This window comes from Halichoerus grypus, chromosome 2 (genome assembly GCF_964656455.1).
Source record: "Halichoerus grypus chromosome 2, mHalGry1.hap1.1, whole genome shotgun sequence".
Classification (NCBI taxonomy): domain Eukaryota; kingdom Metazoa; phylum Chordata; class Mammalia; order Carnivora; family Phocidae; genus Halichoerus; species Halichoerus grypus.
This window is the reverse complement of record NC_135713.1, coordinates 168,709,798-168,732,976: the sequence shown is the minus strand read 5'-3', so window position 1 is coordinate 168,732,976 and position 23,179 is coordinate 168,709,798. Positions and strand designations below refer to the sequence as shown.

The following is a 23,179-nucleotide window of genomic DNA, read 5'->3' as shown; positions in this document are numbered from 1 at the left end:
TGTGTCACGTAAACTTGTATGAAAACAGAATGCATCTGGGCTGTGTGCTTCTCTTCTGTTGGGCTGTCCCTTGTCAGTTTGATTTTCCGACCCAGCCAGGGACCCGAAGAGGCTCGAGGAAAACTCTTTCCTCCCCTACACATTTCACCAAGATTATTTTACTTTTAGTTTAGAGAGGCTCTGGAAATAGAAAGGTCTTTCCCACAGACGGGCTGGGGGAGGGAGGAGAACCCAAGGCATCCTTAAAAGAAAGGAAATGGCCTTGAGGTTTCAAAAGATGAGGAAGAAGTGGTGGGGGGGGGGGGGAATGTGAAAACAGAGCTGAGGCATGTGAAGAAATTAAACAACTCCCCACATCTTAGAGCAGATTGAATTTACATTTTACTTAAAAAAGGGGGGGTGGAGTACATACACAGGGAGGAAGATGGGGTGGGGAACAACAGTGATCTGAGATGGAGTTCTACAATTTTCCCCTACAATGATCGGTTCTGACTGTTGGGCAGTATCTCTCCTGCTGGCATACAATAGTAACAAGGTTGTAGACGAGGGAACTGCCAGAGTCTAGGCCCAAATGGAAAGGAGAGGAAGTTACCATATACAAATGTAAGTTTACAATACACAGCATTTTCTTTAAATGATGGGACGCAGTCGCAGGAAGAAGTTAACAATACTAACACGAGAATAATCAAATTTTTGTTATCCATGTACAGCAACTAACTGCTTTACAAAAAAGCAAAATAATACAATATATCATCACATGTATTTACAGTGTAGTAAATATACTTTTCTGTCAAATTTTACACAAACTATTTACAGGTGAATATACTGCTTTAAAAAAAATTGTGTGGCTGACATGAAGAGTGAATTTTTGTATAAGTCCATTGCATAACATTGAATAAGACATGCCTCATTATGCCTGGAGGGTTGGGAGGGGTGTAAAACAAAACGAGAAAACAAAGGCCAAACAAACTGAAAAACCCTAAAACCCACTAAGTAGGAGGGAGGGCTGCCAGCTTCCATCCTGTGGGGGTGGCAGCTGACCGCTCAGGGTGGCGTCCTCAGAGCCGGGCTCAGGACCGGCACAGGGCTGGCATTCAGTAATGAACATGTTAGTCGAGTGGATGAAGGACAGAGCCTCGCCGCTTTTCCCCAAAGCCAGTGAACCGTATTCTCAGTGTTGGCAAACAAGGGCCCACCCCTGAGACTAGAGCAGTGATAAAACAGGTGGGTTATGTACAATGAAAACGTGATGAGTTTATGTTTGCCTCTTTAAAAAAATCAGGGGGAAACATCCACAAACCCCAAACAAATGACTTCTAATGTTCTGTATAGAACTTACATTGGATTACACAAAATGGGAAACCTGCTCTGAACTTCAGATTTCTCGTGCAGATCATGGTATGAGGCCTAAGTGTTTCATTTCTCAGGGGAAGCATACTGGTGAGACTTAGCTCATGTTCACTTTAGTTACCTGGAAAGCTAGATTTTCCTCAAAAGTCGGAAGTTCTCTAAACAAGGTAAATTTTAAACCTTAGTAGGTTTTCAAATTTCCAGGATGTACTGGTCAAAAGTGTTTTTGCAGTTCAAAGAAGGCTCAATTTTGATTTGTGCAACGCTGATCATTTCATGAGGTACTTCAAGTGAATTCATTCCATTCATTACACTGGAGGGAAATAATGAATAAATTTAAGAAATAGCATACCTTGGAAAACTTGTTATGGAAACATCACTATTTTTTAACAGAAAACCTTTGGCAGTTTCTCTATTTTGATGGGAGAAGCAAAATAGCATAACAACACCCACCAACATGCACCAAACCAACCAACCAACAATGAGGAAAAACATGGAACCACAAAGATTAAAGGCTCATATCTGCCTTTTATTCCAGGATCCAAGAAGTTGCGACACCTTCCCAGAAGCACTGGGTTGCGGGAGAGCCAAGACCTAACAGCAGCTTGGCATCGGGATATTAAGGATCTATTTCTAAACTCAATTCTCGTCTCAGCGTCTTTAGAGTCCTAGCTGCTCTGTTACTATGAACATTCTACCCTAATGCAGCCTCTACAATAGTTAAAAACAAAAGTTTAGTTAATTGCACCTGTCTTCAATATTTTCCAACAATTCTACATCAAAATAACTATTAATACTAAAGTTTTTTCCTTTTATTTTGGCAAATGGTTCTTACTTTTCCCAGACTGTAAACAAATTAAAAAAATTAAATTCTTGTTATTTCTGAATATCAAAAGCAATTTTATTTACATTAACATATTACATTGTTACTGTGTGGATAAATGTGAAATGTGTTATATTATTAAAATCAGAACACTTCAATGTACCATTATTTATTGATTTAGCTGTGGAATTTAATTTACTGAAATCCACTCATGAAACAGCACTACAGGAAGCAGCCCCCTCCCCAGGTGTCTTTTCCCCTCCCCAAGCCATTACATTGGAACATAGAAAGGGAACCTGGGAGTAGGGGGATAATATCTTTTTGTAATAAATATGGTTTAGATCTAAATTGGAACATCCAGATACTACTAATATGCTCACTGAAGTCAAACCATTCTGCATACTGCAGGTACCACAAAAAAACTGGATCTGCATTACTATGGAAATTCCAACACCATGATAATCCATACCGTTTCAGTATAGCAGCAACTCTTAAGGTCCCCTATTGTCATCCTAACGCAGGCTGACCAGTCCTTTCACAGTGATTAAATGCAATTCTATCAAATAGAACCCCAATGTTTTGCTAAAGAGATTCCTGATTTTTTTGGAGGGGAGGGAGATTACAAGACACTTAAAATACATGTTATCGAAAAAATTTTTGATAATATACACCATACTCTGTGTTTCTGGGAAAATTATTAAACAAAATAAAAGCATCAGCTACTCTAAAAGTCACGTACCATTCCATTTTGCTATGGAGCTAATGCAAACATCTATGAAAATTACCTTCAAGGAACAATTTTCAACACTTTGTTCACTGATTACCCTGCTCAGAATTATTTAGCAAAGAAGAGAAGGAGGGGGGAAACATATAATTACTATACTTAGTATAGTTTTGGCTTATAAAAACAAAAAACAACAACTTTTAGTATATTTAAAGATTAAAAGATAATCAACTGGAGAAAAAAAATAAACTAGTTTGGATGACTGAGTTTGGATAAGGCCTCAGAACCCATCGCTTAATTCGGTAATGTTAAGATATACGTGGTTATGCTTATTTTCCTGTAATTATTGCTAATACTCAAGTGTTAGTACTTCCTAAGAACTCATTACAAAATACTAAATCCCTCCACCCCCCAAAGTACCTTGCCTGTGGCTTTATGGTGTGAAGTCACTGAGGCTTGACCTCTATGGTTCCTTCAGTTTTGTAAGGTAAAAAAAAGTCCACAGCTAAAAGTCAGATTAAACATACTGGGGTTATAGTATTATTTCTTCCATAAACTTCTATCTTGAAAAGTGTGTAAATAAGACTAACACTTTACTTTGTATGATGAAGAAGGGGAAACAGAGAAGGCAGAGAGCTCTGTGCAAATGGCTTTCATAGCTGGTCAGTGGTAGCAGTATTCGAGAATTCATCCTCTCTCACAACTGGGATGTTCTCAGTGCAAGCGTCCTGACCTCCCACTTTCTTTGCAGTTGTTCTGAACACCTGCTTACACCAGACACACCAAAAGTAGAAGGAAAAAAAAGTTAAAGAAAAAGCAGCATTAAATTTAGGCAATGCTTCCAAGAGTTGATCATCTGGCAACATGGCAGACGTGGGTGGGCTCATTATAAACATGAAGTGCAGCATCACAGCACGGTGGTGAAGGGGTCACTAGTGACGAGCCCGTGTGAGTTAAGTCTGTTTGAAAAAGGAAAGAAAGAAAGCTTCACACGATCTTCTTAATGCTATTACGTTTGAAACTGCCAGCGCTTCTTTGCTTCTGCACTTGGCTTGCGGATCCATGGCGAGTTCGTCCACTGTTACAGTGCCCGGTGGTGGGGGAGAGTTCAACGTTCTCCTTGTCGATTCCTGGGGAGAAGCAGAGCAGCCCGTTACTCCCCCTCCTCTGGAGTTACGCCCCAGGCCTGAATCTCATGCTGCGGATGCGAGATACAACCTGGCGAATTGTTTTCCCATATTTCAAAAGTCAACTGCTAGGATGTTTACAAAGACCTTGCCACACAGAAAACGTCACGTTTTGTTAAGCAAAACTTGCTATCACAGCAGAAAAATAGCGTAAGAAAAAAAACTGAGAAGTTGCAAAGGAAAGCTAGAGGCAGGCAGGTTTGAGCTGAATGAAGGCTAGCAGCCACCAGGGAAGACTAGGGCTCCTTCCTCCACATTATACCAGAAGCTTCCAGCAGAGGTCAGCTTCTAGCCACATATCCTTACTATACTCTCCAGTTGCAGAAGGTACTGAAATTTGTCATTTCAAAGAAACGAAGATACTTTTTTTTTTTTTAATCATAGTGCCTGTCCCAAAGGATCTCCAATATTTACTGAGAAAATAATATATGACAAAGGTTATATTGTAGAATCTTTGCTTTAACATTTTCAACTATGGCAAATCCCTTCATGTTCTGCACCTAAAAGAGATGTCATTCATTTCTTTCATGGAGAAAGACTTTAACCTCCAAAAATTGGGCCCTACCGTGAATTTTAGAAATAGTCCAAGCAGTAACCTCATAAAAGTAACCAGAAGCAAAAACAAAACAAAACAAAACAAGATACTTTTTGCCCATTCGATTAATAAAGATTGCAAATTAGATAATTAACAGAAGAGTGGTTATCCCAGGGAAGCAGTGACTGGAAGGGGACAGGCAGGTGGTCTCTTGGGGTGCTGGTAATGTTCTCTTTCTTGATCCAGATGTTGGATTTTTAAGTGTTTACTTCTTAAAAGTTCACTAGGTTGTAAACTTGATCTGTATACTTTTCTGTTACACTTCAATAAAATTTACCAATTTTATTGGTAAATAAAATTTACCAATAAATTTTATTTATTGGTAATAAATAAAATTTATTTATTTATTACCAATAAATAGTGCTTATAGCCACCTGTGGCATAACTTGGTGGGAGAGCAGAAAGCTGGAGAGCACTTTAGCAATTTATATCAAAACGTCAAGTACTGTTTGATATTTACTGATACAGAAAGATGACCATAATTTTGAAGGAAAAAAAAAAATCTCACATACAGAAAAACATCTGCCAAATTTGTTACTTCTGGATGGTGTTAATTCAGGTAATTTTTACCTTATTCTTATCATACCATTTGAATTTTAAAATAAACATGAAATCTGAGAAAGGAAAAATACTCATTTTGGGACAAAGCACCATTTCAAGTCAAAAAGTATTTACATTATAGAAAATGGACATAGATCCACACATCTACTTATTGGCTCAAGAGCAGGAAATGGATTTGTGATGATCTTCTAGGAGCCACACATCATTTAGGTTCAGCCTTGCATTCAATTCAGAGTGTAAGGCATCTATCTAGAGACATGTGGCCACATTTCCATAGGCTCAATAAAGGTTTGCTGTCTAGAACTTATCAAAGGAACAGTGGGCATTTGTTAGTGCTTCTCTATGAAAAAGTGCACTGGGCTAGGGGCTGGATGCAGTTAAACAACGCCCACCACACCTCTTGAGGAGCCAAGCACAGTGGACTGGCATCTCAAATCTGTTCTTTTCCAATCATATGTGTGGAAAGATGAATGGAAGAAAGGATACCACAATGGTCACAGAACTTTTCTCTGGCTAACAGAACTCTGGATGATTTTTATTCTCTTCTGCATATTTATTTGCATCTTCTCCAGAGTGATTTTTAAAGAAAAACAACAAAATTGAAAGGAGGCTGCTCATCACCTCCAGCGTGCCCTGAACTCTGTGGTGCGTGTTTGCGCAGGCTCTCTCCGTTGCCTTGCCTGAGTCTCCACAAGATAAATTCGACCCATTCTTTCCTCATCTCCATTTCCTTCACGATGCATTCTGCTGCGTCCTGCCAGAGCTACTGTCTCTCCCTCTCTCTCCCTGCTTCTAGGTGGCACTTATATTTCTTACATTCTGCCTCTGCTACTACAACTTGTGTATACATCTTATTTCCTATATGACAGTAAAAGCAGCTAGAAAAGCAAAGATCATTTATTATTCATTTTTATTTTCTGGTAAGATCTAGTTGGTATCTTTTTCAGTAAATATTGGTTGAACTGAATGCTTCCATTTTTAAACGTGATCACTGTTGTAATTCAGAGCCTCAAAGCATGCAACCCCTGATCTCCAGGGTGTGGTGCCACATTTTGAGTGGAAAAGAAAAAAAAAATTTTTTTAGCTTCCTCCATCTGAAATTATCATGAACTTAGTGCATCTGACTTTCCATTTCCTTAAATCTGCATGTGGCCTACAAGTTCAAGTCCACAGTTCCACATGTGGGTTCTCTAAAAAGACAAGGGTTTGAAACAACTAGAAGATAGCCATCAGGAGGCGCCCAGTGTGGCCTACCACGAGGAGGGACTGTGGCTCTCTGCCAGCAATCTGCCACCCTGGGGCTTGTTCTTGTGTGCCCACCTGTGACACGGCCTTGCCACCATGAGACTCCGCTCCCTCGGGGGAGAAAGCAGTCATTACGCTGCAAGGTGGCAATGCTTTCGTTTGAGGACAAGGGCCTGTTGCCCACTGATATTCTTAAGAATTAAAGTTACAGAAGTTGGGGTCACATAGATTAAGTCACTATGGTGAAGATTTCTTCAAAGAAATACTAAGGATATTCTATTTTCTGTCAAGCAAATAACCTTCAGACCTCTAAATAAAATTTTAAAAGCCTTATTTATTTCCTGTTAAATGTTAAGGATAGAAAGCAAGGTATAAAGTTTTACACATACGAGGACCTCTACTATGTAAAGACAAGACACCAGAAGAAGATGTACTAAAATGTTAATAAACAGTGATTATCTTAGAGCAGTGGGATCATGAGTGATTTTTTTCTTCTATTCTTCTGAATTTTCTAATTGTTTTCCTAATGAGCACGTGTTCCTTTTGGTAAAAAATGTTAGAGTATCACTGACTTAGGCCCATTGCTCATAGCCAAAAGCTTCTATGCTATGTGAGAGGTTGATGTCCTACTTCCACTCTCAAATTAATTTTCATCTCAATTCTTGTTTTTGTATGTGTGTTTTCTTCCTACGCAGTGACCCAACTCTATAAACCACACACAGGTAAATGTGGCATAACTGATTCCCAACATCACAGCAAAGCTGTTTTACTTTAAAGATCAAAGGAGAAGCTGACATAAACATCGTGGAGGGTCATTAAGGAAAAAAATCCATTAAAAATGCATTATATTTATACCGAGGTACAGCATCTTGGAGAAGCCAAGTTGGTAAGAAGCAGCAATCATAGCGTCCAGTTCTGCCACTTCTGTTTCCAAGCATAATTAGCACGTTTGAGAATTCTGGCAGCAGTCCTTCTTTTTGCCCTCTTCGGTGAAATCTAGAAACCTCTCTAACACCCTAGTGAAGGATCTGGTCTTAGCATTCCATAGGAAGAACTCTCAGATGGTCAGCCAGACTGCTCAAAGGCAGACAGAATCCACCCTGCACTGGCAGGGGCTATAATTTAAATTAGGGAGCAGACCCTGGTGTTGCCTCTCTGAGGCTTTGTACTCTGGTCTCTCTTAGGCCCCTAAGTACTGGCTCACCCTTCTGACCCTCAGTAGGCACAAAAGCAGAAAAACCCCATGAGGTGATGTAAACCCCGAGGCCACCACCTAAATGAAACAAAGGTAAAAACTTCTGTGGTCCTGATTTCCTAGTTTAAGTTCTCCCACAGAGGCTGTGGTCAAATGTGCAGCCAGTTACAAACATGCAGGACAGAAGAAGCTGAAATTCTCTACAGCGGTGCATTAATAAGCATTATGCTTCAATGAACTGTGGTGGTTCCTGAGAAGATGAAATCCTAAATAAAAGGTGTTATTGGCCAGAATTTAGTAAATCAAGTGGGAAAAATGATTAGAGTGCATGATAGTTAATTGAAGTTGTATGTCTATCTCCTCTGCTCGAACATGAGTTCCTTGAAGGCAGGTATCAAAGTTTATTTATTTTGACAACTAGGGATAGATCCAGCCTGATGAATAATAAACCACTTCATTTTAAAAATTCACCTAATTTTTAAGCACCAAAATGCCTTTCCCAAACTGGAACCTAATACTTTCATGAAATAATAAAAGGATGGACTCTCTTTCACTTCTTCAGAAGCTGAAGAAAAATGGGTTCGGTGACTTGTGAGAAGTCACACAACAAAATAAAAGACGAATAACTCGAATCTCACAGCAGCTGTACAGGAGCACTGGTAGGTTACCTGACTGCGCTGCTGAGGTGATACAACTATACTACGGCAAACCTGTCAGAAAAGCCTTAGGACATATATGAGAAGGGAAACCAGAGCGCTCATTTGTCACATACAATGATGCAAATGCGTCAGAAGACCCAGGTTGGAGGCTTAGTGGGGCCACACCCTAATTTGGTTTTAGTTCCTAATCTGTCAATTAAGGATAAGAGTAGATGTGCCTATTTCAAAGGGTCGTTAGAGCATTCAGATAAGATAATCCATGTGAAGACCTTCTGCACATAGGTAAAATAATTACTACACAAATCAAGATGCTCCTAATACCTGAAATAAAAAAGACCAAGTGACGTACTAAAAGGAGTATTAGAACAAATGCACAGGACTTGAATTTCACACTAGAATGTGTACCTAAGCTAATATGAACAAGCACAAAATATAATAAATCTTAGAAGAAAAGGTAACTATAGCTTATTCTTATGGTACAGTAAATACCTTCATGGAGACATGCTAATTATGTGCTTAGAAATATTTGTATTTTAAGCTAGATATACAAAACTGTAGCTATAAGAATTAACAAAACTTTTAATGTACTTTCATCAGTTGCCAATACTTCTTTTTGTATTTGGTCTAATCTTTTTGTATAATAGTCACAGAAGAGTAAAAGAAGACAAGGCAGCTTTTATAAATTAGATAGAAGTGTATCGCATTTTTTTCTTCTTAGTCCTTAGAGCTAACTAAAGACCATATTCCTTTTTTTAAACATAGGTGATAGAGTACATAGCCAGCTTTAATTTCTAAGGAAATACTGGGATTGGATTTGTATTGTGGGAAAACAAGTATTTCCTAAGCTAAAATTCTTCCTCAAAGCACATATCCTGCTTTCTCTATTAACTCTCTCTGGGGTTTCCTGTTCACCGGCTTGTGTGTGCCCGGGGCTGGGACTGCATGTTCAGTGTTCACGGGGGAGTGGAAGCAGCTCATTCACGGACCCAGAATGCACGGCGCTACAGGGCCAGTGAGCTCCAGACCTTAAAGCGGTGGTTTTACAAGTGCCTCAGGTACTAAGCCAAACTGTGCTGACAGGGATCAGTGAATGAAGTCTCATGCCCTGTGCCTGGGATGAGCGCGGGGTAAAGCGGCATTTCGTGCAGAGATGACGGAAGGAAAGAGTACCTTGATGAGGGAACAGCTGCATGAAAACTGCTGACTTAGAGCAAGGCAGAGAAGCTTCACAGACACAGGATGGAAGGAAAAACAAAAGTGAGTGATGTCCACAAGATTTTTTAAAAGGGTGAAATATGAGTAGATATTGGACAATTATTAAGTTCCCTGGTTTTCAGAAGAAATTTGTTTTGAATTCTTGAACTCTGACCATTAATTTCCTAAATACTATACTCTGTAAATAAATGTTAGAACTTACAATTTTACAGATAGATATTTTTACCACCTTCTTTAGAATTAAGAATTTTAAGTCAAGAATTAAACTAAAAAATGAAATGAAACATTAAGAAATTACACCAAGCAATTGCTCAGTTTAAAATTATTTTTTTCCCTGGGTGGCTCAGTCATTAAGTGTCTGCCTTCGGCTGGGGTCATGATTCCAGGGTCCTGGGATCGAGCCCTGCATCGGGCTCCCTGCTCAGCGAGAAGCCTGCTTCTCCCTCTCCCACTCCCCCTGCTTGTGTTCCCTCTCTCGCTGTCTCTGTCAAAAAATAAATAAAATCTTTAAAAAAAAATTATTTTTCTCCCTTAAATACAGGGTAATAATAACACAGAAAAAGATGGAAAAAAATTAATACCAAATAAAGGTCTGGGGATACCATATACAGTTCCCCAAAACATTAAAATTGTTTCAGAGATTTTAAGTAGGCTCAAAAGAGAGGCCTTTAAGTGTCTTCTAGGAGGGAGACATTTGAAACCTGGTGAACGTATCAGGAGTGTTACTAAGAGCTCTGCAGAAACGGTTTTGACGCACTGTGCACATAGCTGTCAGCACTCCTAGCTGAGCCACCCAGCTTCCCAGGGGAAAGGTCTACGTTTAAGAAGCAAAGTGACTGAATAACTGACAGGCTTGGATACAGTCCCAAAATAAAGTGGAAGAGGTGAACTATAAAAAAACAAAACAAAACAAAACAAACCCCTCGAATGAACAGGTTTTTGCTCTAAAAAAATTCATCCTCCAATACTAACAGTAAAATAAGCTGATCAAAGGGGGAAGATTTTTTTTTCCCTAGTAAAAAACATTTAAAATAGATCACATAGTTGTTTTGTTCAAAAAATTGTAACACACACCTCACATTTTCTTGAGGTCAAAAATATGTTATAAAAGTTTTGTCGTAACTATTATTGTCTTCCAAACAAATGTCCCTCTGATCCATCAGAATATTCTGTAGTACGAAGTACAACATAACAAGCCCCACAAAGGAGGTCATAGTTGTCTGTGTACCCTCTGACCCTGAAATCCATCTGCGGGCAGGTATCATGTGCTACTTGCTCCCTGCTTCCCTAGGTCTAAAAGAGTTCCTGGCATATAGTAAACAATGAATCTCTGTAGGATAAATAACTGGAATTCTGGTTATTTTCTACAGAGCACAGTAGTATTATTTTTGCACTTAAATCAAAGAACTTGCATACACGTAGAATTTGTTAGAAGGAAGTAAAAACTTTAGCTCAAAACCCAATACTGAGATCCATAGGGAAAAACTGTCAAGTCTTTGGTGACCAGGGTCTCTCTCATCTTTAGGTGTCCCAGATTACCTAATGTACACATACAAAATGGGTGTTCAAATGTTTATTGAATTAAATTACAGTGTGAAAAACATTAGGAGACCTTGGCAGAGTATAAATTAAAATTTAATACATTGAAGTGGATCTATTTAATTTCCTAATGAGTACTAAGTCCATATAATTCCATCTGGATTTCTTTTTCTAGTATACTTGCCCTTTAACATGTAGAGGATGCAGGGAGACTGCACGTGAGGTTATAAAGCATTCAGAATGATGGCTTTAAAAAGGCTTCCTTGCTCATCACCTAAGAGGACCACTCTTGGCTTGGCCTTAAGCAAAAGAGAGCCCCATAACACACAGTATTTTTAAGTGGATAGCCTGGTTTTTCTAGCTCTAATCCTGGTTCTTCATGTCCAGTTCAGCTACCCTGGACCTAACAGGGGACTACAAAATCAATTCGGAATATTCTTATATGTCAGAGAGTAAATTTTATGGATTCTCTTCAGGGTTCTCTTAGTGACATTTGGGAAAATCTGAAGAGGCAGAGTTTTATGTTCATTTGGCTAAAAGGTTAATACAATTTTACATGCACTGAACTCCACTGACAGCCCCACTGATGCCAAGTTCAATTTCAACTAGGGAGGGAGTCAGAAGACAGTCATCTACACATTTTAAAATACAGATTTAGAAAACAATCCTCCTTGTGCTAAGGGGATAGACAAGTGAGCTAGGATAATTTGTCAAGAAGAATGCATTTTCAGAGACAATTGCTTTATGTAAATAAGTGACCAACACTTCCTCAAAAGCTGGTGGCTGATGAATTACCCCCCCAAAATAAAGTACTACATTATTTAAGTAAGGTTTAATGCTTGGGAGTGGGAGGGAGTTCATGAATCTCTTTCTTATCTAGCTGATTTGACAGTACAGAATGCTGGTTGGTAACCAAAAAGAAAATACAGCTTAGTGGCTGATCCTGCTAAGTACCAAAGACCTAGTAAGCAGAGTCTTGCATTGACAAGGAAAGTCTGCAGCAGAGTTGTGCTCTATGCAGATCAGTGACTTTTGCTTTTTGACATAGGGCAACAGAGCTTTCACCCACTTAAAGCTCGGGAGACTGGGCACAGATTAATGCTGGGTAATCTGACGGCAAGCCACATTTGTGCTCCACTTCAGGGAGTGACATGAAATTTTTCCTTCTTTCTTTCTTCCTTTTTTTAAAGATTTTATTTATTTATTTGAGAGAGAGAGAAAGTGAGCGAGAGAGAGCACAAGTGGGGGTGGGGTGTGGGAAGAGCCAGAGGGAGAAGCAGGCTTCCCACTGAGCAGGGAGCCTGACGCAGGGCTCAATCCCAGGACCCTGGGATCAAGACCTGAGCCGAAGGTAGATGCTTAACCAACTGAGGTACCCAGATGCCCCTGAAATTTCCTTAAATACTTCTGCTTGGGGGGGGGGGTACATGGGTGGCTCAGTTTGTTGGGCAGGCGTCTTACTCCTCGTTTTGGCTCAGGTCTAGGTCTCGAGGTCATAGGACAGAGGCCCTGCGTCGGGCTCCGCACTCAGCTCGGGGTCTGCTTTCTCACTCCCTCTACTTCTGCCCCTGCCCCATGCTTGTGTGCTTTCTAAATAAATATCTTTAAAAATAAATAAGCAATAAGTAAATAAATAAATACTTCTGCTTGGGACTTGGCTGATGGGAGTGGAGACAGGGACCTATTTTTATTTTTTTTTTATTTTTTATTTTTTAAAGATTTATTTATTTGACAGAGAGAGATAGCGAGAGAAGGAACACAAGCAGGGGGAGTGGGAGGGGGAGAAGCAGGCTTCCTGCAGCGCAGGGAGCCCAATGTGGGGCTCGATCCCAGGACCCTGGGATCATGACCTGAGCCGAAGGCAGACGCTTAACGACTGAGCCACCCAGGCGCCCCTATTTTGATTTTTATACAGCCAAACAGCAAAGTTGAAATGCTAGGCTGAGTTGAGAATCTGAGTAAGATTCATCACTTCTTTCCGCCCTTTGATATCAGCAAACTCAGCTTCATAAAGAACTGAGGAGCTAGGAATATAAGACTACATGTAGCTAAAGATATAAAGCAGTATACCTAATTACAAATGAAGTATTAACTCTAAAGAGGTATTCTATAATAGCAAATGGCAAAAGCACAGTAATTAGATACATAGATAAATCAGGATCCTTTCATGGAGACAAGCCCACAATTTAGAGATACAAATGGGTTTGTTTCATATAAGAGTGAAGTCACTACTGAAAAGATAAACCCTTTTTCCAAAAACATGTAGTAAAATAATCTGGCAAACTGAGGACACACAATTTGCAATTCAGAACCAGGAAATGCTGAACACCATGATTCTACTTAATTAATTCTACTGCTTTTAAAGCTTCAGTTTCCTCTGAGAATAGTCAAAGGCTTCCAGGCTGTGGTCGTCTATTCAAGCAGCCATCTGAAGAGCTACTAGAAGTGACCCAATTGGTTTAAAACTGTAACCAAAACCACATAGACTATTTTCTGATTTTTAGAAACAATTCTAAATTAGAGGTCGCAGGATAGGACTCTTTTTTTAAACAACCAAAACAGGATATAAGCAATTAATCAACTAGCAAGGGGACCTGTACTGCTAGCTTTGTTTTCAACCTGGTTATTTTATGGTCTCCGTTAGTGGGCAAAGATGGGCAGAAATTTCCCTAACAATTAGTCTGGGTATTAAAAAAAAAAAAAGTTAATATAAAAACAAATAATCATTTTGACAGGTTTAACACCACTTTAGTTGCCCAAGAGACAAAAGTTTGATTAAAATAAACCAAACTTTTAAAAACAAGAGGGCAAATATAGACAGAGTCTATAAATTTTCTAATTGTCACTAACATCATAAAGAACAAGTAATGCAGAAAACAGAGAGCTCTGTGGAAAAAAGGAGTGGTGGACTTAGGGTAAGGCAGATGGAAGTAATGAGACAGCAATGCATAAACAAATAAATCAAAGAAACAGGGACACAAAGGAAGGGAAGAAAGCTGATGAACAGATCACAGATATGGAAGGTGATGACTGTTGTAGAAAGAGCACTGGCCCCGGTTCTGGATAAGGACTGTGTGATAAAGCAATTACCTTAGCTCTTCTAAACCCCAGTTTCCCCATCACACTCAACACGGTGAGCCCAGAACTAAACGATCTCTACAGTCCTCCTTAGCTCCAAAATGCCAAGATTTGGAGGCGGGGAGGGCGGGGGAAAGAGTTCAGTGGCTGCAATATCTAGAAGAAAGTACATTTTAAGTTTTTCCTTGGCTTTAATGGTTGAAACGCTGATAATGGGGCAGGATCACAGGCATACCCTTGGGCAGTGCTTCTCACACTCTAGTGTGTGTAAGGATCACCTGGAGTGTTTATTAAAACAGACTGCTGGCTAGACCCCACTCTTGGAGTTTCTTATGCAGGAGGTCTGGGCTGGGGCTCTAGTATCTGCATTCTAGTGAGCTCCCAAATGATGCTGATGCTGGTCTGGGATCACAGTTGGAGAAACACTGTCCTAGGGAGTAAGTGACAGAGGGCAAATGAACATGGTTATATGCAGAAGAAACGCTGGCCAGATTTCTCTTATTTCTTGGAGGAAAAAAAGAATCTGACTAGGTGTGGTAAGGGGATTGATAAATAAATGCTGGACCAAACAGTTTGTTTCCTCTGCTGACCAAAGCTTTGTTGTTGATGAAAGCTTAACAGATGAATATAGTTATTTTAATACAATCATTTGTAATATGAATTGGATATTATATTTGCCAAGTTCTTCAGGCCTTCAAAACTATGTTTCAATATTCATGCAAAATTGGGATTATAAACCGGGGATTCTATTTATGTGTCTTGAACATCACAAAATAGTTGTAATACATTACTAGACTTTTAAAAAGAAAATCCATATTAACACCTAAAACAGAACGATGTACAGTAACTATACATCGGTGCCTCATAAGTAAAATTTTCAGATAATGGAACTTTAAACACAAAACCTTTTTAAAATTTTCACCATTTTAGAAGGGTATCGTTCTGAATGGAAAACATGACCACATGGAAGTTTTCCCTCACTACCCACTGTCATCATCGCATACAATGGCATCAGCTCTGCAATGAATAACACCTTAAGGGTCAACCAGAGTTGCAGGAAACCATTCACTCTGACACTGAATGAGCCCAGAAGCCTACAGGTTGCCATTTCTGCCATCTTGTGTATCTCAGCCCTACTCAGGCTATTAGCTATTATTTCTCAGTGTATCCACCTCTTAGCTGCATGTTGCATTGGCATACTTCTCCCATGTGGAGCTAAGAGTGACTCCGTGGTAAGGAATGTGCTTTAAGATGTTATTTTCTTGAGATGACGTTTCTCTGGTTGTTGATTCTCCTAGATTTTCAGGTTGGTCTCTGGATGGTTGAGTTGTTGCTGGCAACAGGGACATGGGGTACTACCATAATTTGTGTATTTTTTGGATACAGTATGCTGTATCATAGACATAGAAGCCCTTAGGGCAAGGCCAGTGTATCTAGTAAGGGAATTCTAATTCTCTTACAGGGTAAGGTACCTTAGAGGCTGCTCTTCCTGCCCAAACTCTAAAAACTTATCAACCTTAGAACACTATGTGAACACTCTAAACATTTCACTATCTTATGAGTAACTGTTTGAAAGTAGAAAGCTTTACAGAATAACAAAATTCAAGTCAGCCATAAGGTAAAGAAGAAATGTAAGATGAACCTCATGATAAAAAGGAGCAAAATCTACTATAACCTGATAACAAGGGAATTCCTGATGTTGGTATATTAATATTATTGCTCAAATTTATATAAAGATTACATTTACTAACCTGGGGAATGCTGGGAAGTTGCAAGTGAGGTCATGGAATTAGAAAGGTTAAGGTTAGCAGTAATACTAAGCTGGCTCTGCACTGCAGGAGGATAAGGAGAAGTGGGTGTCAGGAGGGACTCCTCACTGGTTTCTTCATCAATTCCAGGCAAATACGTGTCAATCAAGGCATCAAGAAACTTAACAATAAGCTCAGCATAGTCTGGGATTTGTGTTTGCTGTAATGGAAAATAGGAAATTATTTTAGCTCCATTCTTTTTTTCTGTAAATCCCCTTTGAAGCCAAAAAAGATTAACTCAATTTTTGTTTTGGGCTTAATTTACTGTTTTTCTTCTTTTGTACTAGAGAGCATTAAAAAAAGGGGTGGCATAGTATTTCTAGACTACCATGGGACTTAGAACTGGGAACTCTTCAGCTTACACCTAGAGCTTCCAGATGAACCTGCAATTACTGAAAGCCATGCAAAGGCAAAGACTGAATTAATCCTGAGACAATAAAACCATCAGCAATGGTGTCAAGTCAATTTTCCAAAACAGAGAAAATGAGCAGAGGATCATCATACCAGCTGCCATTTAGATACTCAACCGACTGAGCCCAACTGAGCACTGCGAAGGGCAGAGGGTTACTGGCAGTCAAACTACAAACCTTCCTGCAAGATATACATATTTCTAGGAATTCAGGCCCATTTTTTAAATGATAGCCTTTGCATATCAAGAGATGTTCAGTAATAACTGAACAAAATAAAAAACTAAATACCTAATTCTTAAAACTAGAATAAGATTTAGATAATTCACCTTGACTTAGCACCCCTGTATCTAAAACACTGCACTAGGAACTGTGCAGGGAAGAAACAGAAGTCCTGCCTTCAAGGAATCTCAATCCATCTGGAGGGACCATACATAGAGAGAATAATTAAAAACACATTTATGTAGCGCTATATCAACTAATGCCAATCAAAGAAAAAAATGAACAAATAAGGATATATTCCGGATAAAAATGAATCTAATCCAATAGGCTGGAAGGAAAAATGTTTTCATGAGGAAATTTTTTTTCCTTATGTAATTTTTTTTTTTAAAACTGAGATTTAATTGACATATAACATTATATTAGTTTTGGGTCATGAGGTAGATTTTAACCATAGGTCATGCTCCTTCCTAATTATAAGATACTTAAGTGTATGCATTACGATCATCAAACACACAAGTGACTGAGCAGAAAACTTTACAGAGGTTTATCACACCCTTTTGAAAAGTCAAGCATAAATTGAACTGAGTTTTTTTTGTAAAAACTGATATATAAACCTATTAAAGGTGCTGCCTCTTAGAAAGAATCTTGTGGTGGAAAACATTTTATAAAAATAACATATGTGTTTATCGTGAATCATCATTCTGGTTTTCAGCATACTGTGTGTTCTTAAAGCAGGCACACTAATATGAATAAAAACTTTCATTTTATCAATAGAGAAAAACAGATTTTTCTTACCTTTGAAAAGGGTCCTGCAAACCGCCACAAGCCATTAAAACCAAAACCTGCAACAAACCAAATGTTATTCTTATAATAAGCACAACACTCTTTTAATCTTAACAGAAATTAAATAAGTTATATGGTTGATGACAAAAATTAAAACCTCACACACATTGAAAACACTTTTTCAGAATGAATGTCAGAGTAGACTAAAACTCATAAAACATACTCAGTACAAAACCATAATTAAATCTTAAGAAATTGTAAGCCGGTTACTTATTGAACATATAATGAAAAGAGTAAAAAATGGCATATGGAGAGAGAAGTATGAATAACCCCAATCCTTATAAGGAATTCTTTAGCTGGTGATTCTGTAACAGTGCACATGCTAGCAAGTTCATCAATCATCCTCCTCCCGAGACACTGATTTACTTTGTAGGTAAGATGTTTGGTACTGTGGTGGGGATTCTTCATGGTACACCACACTCTGCACGATTCCATGAATTGGATTTAACAAATTTGGATCTTGGCACAATGACAACAGGGTATTGATCTTAGAGTCCAACAAATTGTGCCTACACAAAAACAAACAAACAAACAAAAGTAAACACAAGAACATTTTAAAGGAAAATTAAATGGAAAATATACACTGGAAAACATCATATATTCCCCAGTACAATGTGATAAAAATGAAGGGAGAGGAATGTTTTTTACTTTCTGGTGTTTTTTCAAATTTTGTATAAATAAATGTATGAATTTATTTTTTTGGTCTGTCCTTTTTTTGTTGTTTTTATTTTTTAATTCTTATTTTTTAAAAATATTTATTTATTTATTGGGGGAGAGAGAGCGTGTGCGAGACAGCATGCAAGGGGAGGAGCAGAGAGAGAGGGACAAGCAAAGAGCCTGACTGATGCAGAGCCTGAGATCATGACCTGAGCTGAACTCAAGAGTCCATCGCTTAACCAACTGAGCCGCCCAGGTGCCCTTTTGTTATTTTTAATCATCAAAAAAATATGGTAAAAACAAACAACTGGTACTGTCACATAGCCATTTTTAATTATATATGGTGACTGTTTGCTCAAGACAAGGATGGCTTCTGTCACTTGGTATGTTTTAGGACCATTTCTTTCTGCTGACTGTTGGTATGTGCCCAGGCAGTTAAAACTAAATTTAATATCAATCAATGTTTAATAAATGCTGAATCAGGGGCGCCTGGGTGGCTCAGTCGTTAAGCGTCTGCCTTCGGCTCAGGTCATGATCCCAGGGTCCTGGGATCGAGCCCCGCATCGGGCTCCCTGCTCGGCGGGAAGCCTGCTTCTCCCTCTCCCACTCCCCCTGCTTGTGTTCCCTCTCTCGTTGTGTCTCTCTCTGTCAAATAAATAAAATCTTTAAAAAAAAAAAAAAAAAAAATGCTGAATCAGATCGATTAAGGAAAGCAAAATTAGTGTGGAGGGGTGGAATATATGATCTAATTAAAAAGTAAGAGGAAACTAACTATGTCTAACCTGGTCGTGCTCCATTAATAGAAATAACCCAGAGCCAACTATATAAAATTCTGAAATTCTAAAGTGAGATCAAACAAAAATAAGGAAATAATGATACCACATAGAAGGCCTAGATCAGGAACAGGATTTCCCAAGCTTCTTTGGGTTATTGAGATTTGAATAATTTGAGGGTAATATGATCTTAGCTCTTAAGAGAGAATAAAAATTCATCTCCTATATCTAAAGTTTTTTGTTTTCACTCAGCTGTGGATAAATACAAAAGCTCTACCACAAAAGAAACCAAAACAGGTACATAAAGCTCCTAAGTGAGGAAATGAACAATGCTCATCATGATGAAGCACTTAAGAAAATCAGCAAGAGGGGCGCCTGGTGGCTCAGTAGTCAGTTAAGCATCTGCCTTCACTCAGGTCATGATCTCAGGGTCCTGGGATCGAGCCCTGCATTGGGCTCGCTGCTCCATGGGGAGCCTCCCTCTGTCTCTCCCCCTGCTCGTGTTCCCTCTTCCTCTCTCAAATAAATAAATAAAATCTTAAAAAAAACAGAAAATTGACAAGATAAAAAAAATGTTTTCCCTAATAGGCCAAAACTAGTCTTAGCCCCCACTAAACCCACTGTCTCTAAGCTAAAACCTCTATCATACTGTCTCACATTCCCCTCCCCACAACCAGTGAACACTATTGGATGATACTTTTCCTAAGCTTTTATAAAACATACAACTTCAAGACAGATACAAAAGTTAAACACAAACAGGAGATACTTACACGACAGGAAAAACCTTGGGGAAAACAACACTGGCTTCTGCTAAGTACTCATAAAGAATTCGCTGATCAAACTCATCTGTGGTGTATTTTACCAGCGTAGCCTGCCAAAGGGCAAAAAAGTCAACAAAATACATTTTATTTTGTGGCTGAGTTGTTATATGTTCTGGTGAGAAGCAGAAGACAATCTTCCTTTCCTGTTTTTAATATTTAAGGGCCTCCTAAGAGTATACTGGAATACAAACCTGAGGGTAACCCCCCTCCCCCGCACCACTACCAAAAGGCAAAAACTTTACCAGAACAGTAAGAAGAAGTGCTTGGATCTTCGGATCAGTAAGTACTTCTTCATCCAAGAGAACATTTGATTCAGACACTGAAACTTTGCGTAAATGCGGGTGTTGTTGTGATGAGGAAATCCTCTGAGTTTCTGCAGTAAGATATGGATTAAGACGATCAGCTGTATTAACCGAACATATACACTAAATACCACTTCACCTAACATATTTTAATGTTACTTCTAAAATTCAATAGCTTTTTAGTAGGCACTTAAAACAGCAACATAAACATACAGAATTAATAGTCACCTATACAAAAGTTCTAGCTGGCTGTTCACAATGCTGTATATCATATATATGATTACTTTTTATACAGGTTTCAGGATTACTTTCATTTTAAGGACTGTATAGCTTATCTTCTGAAAAAGCGCAAATGCGTCTACATTTCATCCTCAAGATTCTAAGAAATGGTTGGAAAGCAAATATGGCTCTCCCACCTTATTTTCAATGATCTAGATCAATTATTAACTCTGTTTCTCACCCATTTCATAATCAGTTTCTGCTACTCTCCTCATTTTGGGGGGTGTTGTGATCCCTGATTCCATTTCTTGCCTTTTAGGAGCCTTTGTGTCTGATATCAAGTGATCAAAACTTTTCCTTGTTCCTATAAACAAAAGTTACAGAATATGGCAGTTCATTAACCACAGTGTCTGTGAATAGGATTATACTAAAAAGAAAATGTTTGGACATCAAGTGTTTAAGTTTTCACTTAAGGACCCAAAGAAAGCTCAAATATATCCCTGGGGCAGAGTTTCTCTCCTTTGTTCTCCATTTTGTCAAGGAATTTTGGCCCCATGGCTTTGCATCTCAGGACAGGATGTATCTTACTGGTCCAATTTAGACTGAGATCACATTCATTACACTGGAGGTAAACCAAGCTCCACCATCAAGCACAATATTTGATGATGAATACAGGGGTATGCACTGTTCAGTAGCAAAGATCAACTATGTCTGAACAGCTTTTTTTCAATTTAAGAAATTCTGCTCGTGGCAAGAATTAGTCATTAACATATGAAAACTTTCCAAACTAGGCAAGATCAAAGTTTGATTTTAACTCTTCACTCTCTGAAAACAATATTTGTATGCCTAAAAGTACTAAATAATAGATCTCCTGAGAGATGCTTTAAAAATGGCAAGTAGTACAGTAGCACCTCCACTTGGCTTTGAGTCTCTCTAGCATATATCACTCTACGTGAAATCCCTTTCTCTACTTAAAGTACTGAAAATGGATTATTGGGACTTGTACTAAGTCTCGTCTGCTCTACACCTCACACATCACCCCAAACCGGATTTCTCTTCTCCATTCTCTCATTGTTCCTGCCTTAGTGGAGGTCCACACCATCTCTTGTTTGGATGCTCTATCTCTTACACAGTCCCCTTGCCAAACATCTCTTCCAATTTCTCCATGCTGGAGCCAGAAAAACTTGCCTAAAAACAAAATTTGGTAATGTTCCTTCCCTACTTAACGATCCCCGCTGGATAGACAGCTAAGCTCCTGAACATGGCATACAAAGTCTCCTGCGATCTACTTCCAATCCTTTGCTAGCCTCGTTTCCTACAGGTGCTTTTCCTCACTTTTCTTTATTCATGCTCACCTTCCTTATCCTGCGTCTGTCAGGCAAGCATGTATTAAATCTTCAAGACCCAGTTCAAATGTTACCACCTCTCTGCAGCTTTTCCTAATTTCCCCAGATCCTTGGGTTCCCCTCAGCAAGACATGCTACTTTAATGGCACTTATGGATACTGTTGTAATCAGCTGATTATAAGTCTTAGCCACCAAACTATGAGCTCTTCAGGGCAGAGACCATAATTTTTTCATCTAGCACATGGGCTGAACGAATTCAATAGAACATTCTCTCTGAAGTTAGTTTTTCATTTATAACTTCCGTAGCACGAAAATCCAGAACTACAAAATACAAAGTAACCAGGAAACTCCTGGAAGACTATTTTGTGACAAAGCATAAACAGAAAGAAACCCTATGTGACTAGTAACAGTGATTAACATTCATGGTTTCAGTTTCTTTCATGGCTTACTGGCAGGTTATTTATTTCACACTTCATTGCTCACTACTTTCCTTATGAACAGAGACATTGTCCCAGTACCCAAAGATATATAAAAATATGCTTGTATGGATAACCGAAACCCACTGAGCCATTCATAGTGTTGGTCAGTGATATATGGATCTCGAAGTACTCTAGTAACAATGAGAACTTTAGCCAAAGTTGCCTAAGAGCATCTTTGCATTCCCTCTGTGGTGAGGTGGGATCAGTGAGCTCTCTCATTATTTACTTCCAGTTTTTATAAAGGGAAAGGGTCTCACAGAATTTTAGGTGTACTTCTCATTGACAAATGCTGATGTAAGTGAGCAATCTTAACTTTCAAGAATCATATCTTCTTATAGAAATAAAAAAATACACTAATCAAAAAAATCTTACTTTGTCTTTTAAAAGAAAAGATGGCAAAAAGTATTATTACAGCTTCATAGCGTATTGATGTAGTCTGCTCTCAGATGGTACTTTTGAGAAAATATATTGTTAAAGCCCTGCACCTGAGTGCAGCAAGATGCCTCCTTTCTCGTGAGTAGCTAACGTCTCTCCTATTCCCATTTCCCCACTGCTTGGCCAAGACAGAACGAAGGACAAGGACAGCCACAGTATTTAATCTAAGAATCAGAAAAAAACTGTTTCAAGATCCCATTCTCATTCCTCTGTCTCAACTGATATGGCTTAACTGACCTATCAAACTCTCTTATAAATGGCATCAAAAGCTTTGCTATATCAAAATGGGAAATTTTGATAATTTTGAACAGCTTCAAATAATTTTCCAAGAGTGAAAGTATCTGACCATTAAAAAAAATAAGTATAAAAAATTGTGTATCATTTAGGTAAACTAACCCAGCAACTTCTTCGTATTGGCCTGAGAAGGCTGCCCCATGTCCAGACTCATGGATTTCCTGGCTCGGGGACTGGTCTGGCCCACGGTTGGATAGGTGGCCGCAAGGTACCCTTCAGAACCTTTGGGAGATGACCACGGCTGGTTCTCCTTTAGTGTCCTGAGAGATTTAAACAATTGAGAAGAATTAAGTGACATGGTGACAAAGACAACCCTTGTTTGCCCCTCTTAATTGGCTGTCCTATTTCCCAATGATAGCAATCGCTTAATTTTAAAACTGCACTTTAAAGGGCTTTAGGGTA

The 23,179-nt window shown here is 38.8% G+C and overlaps 1 protein-coding gene across 8 annotated transcripts in view; it reads right to left on the bottom strand.

The window, feature by feature from the left end:
* Positions 1-358: 358 nt before the first annotated feature.
* The window catches only part of NF1 (neurofibromin 1), a 282,567-nt gene continuing 259,746 nt past the window's right edge, over positions 359-23,179 (bottom strand). For 5 of the 8 annotated variants that reach the window (XM_078068150.1, XM_078068153.1, XM_078068151.1 and 2 more), the window contains 8 exons: positions 22,880-23,037; positions 20,465-20,587; positions 19,945-20,075; positions 19,652-19,752; positions 17,818-17,960; positions 17,404-17,450; positions 15,923-16,139; positions 359-4,027 (listed from right to left, as the gene is read on the bottom strand). In XM_078068150.1, the coding sequence (XP_077924276.1) occupies positions 3,885-4,027; positions 15,923-16,139; positions 17,404-17,450; positions 17,818-17,960; positions 19,652-19,752; positions 19,945-20,075; positions 20,465-20,587; positions 22,880-23,037 (1,063 nt within the window). In that variant the 3' untranslated portion in view covers positions 359-3,884. The remainder of the gene's footprint in view (positions 4,028-15,922; positions 16,140-17,403; positions 17,451-17,817; positions 17,961-19,651; positions 19,753-19,944; positions 20,076-20,464; positions 20,588-22,879; positions 23,038-23,179) is intronic. The other 3 variants (XR_013446092.1, XM_078068156.1, XM_078068155.1) reach the window with 3 other exon arrangements.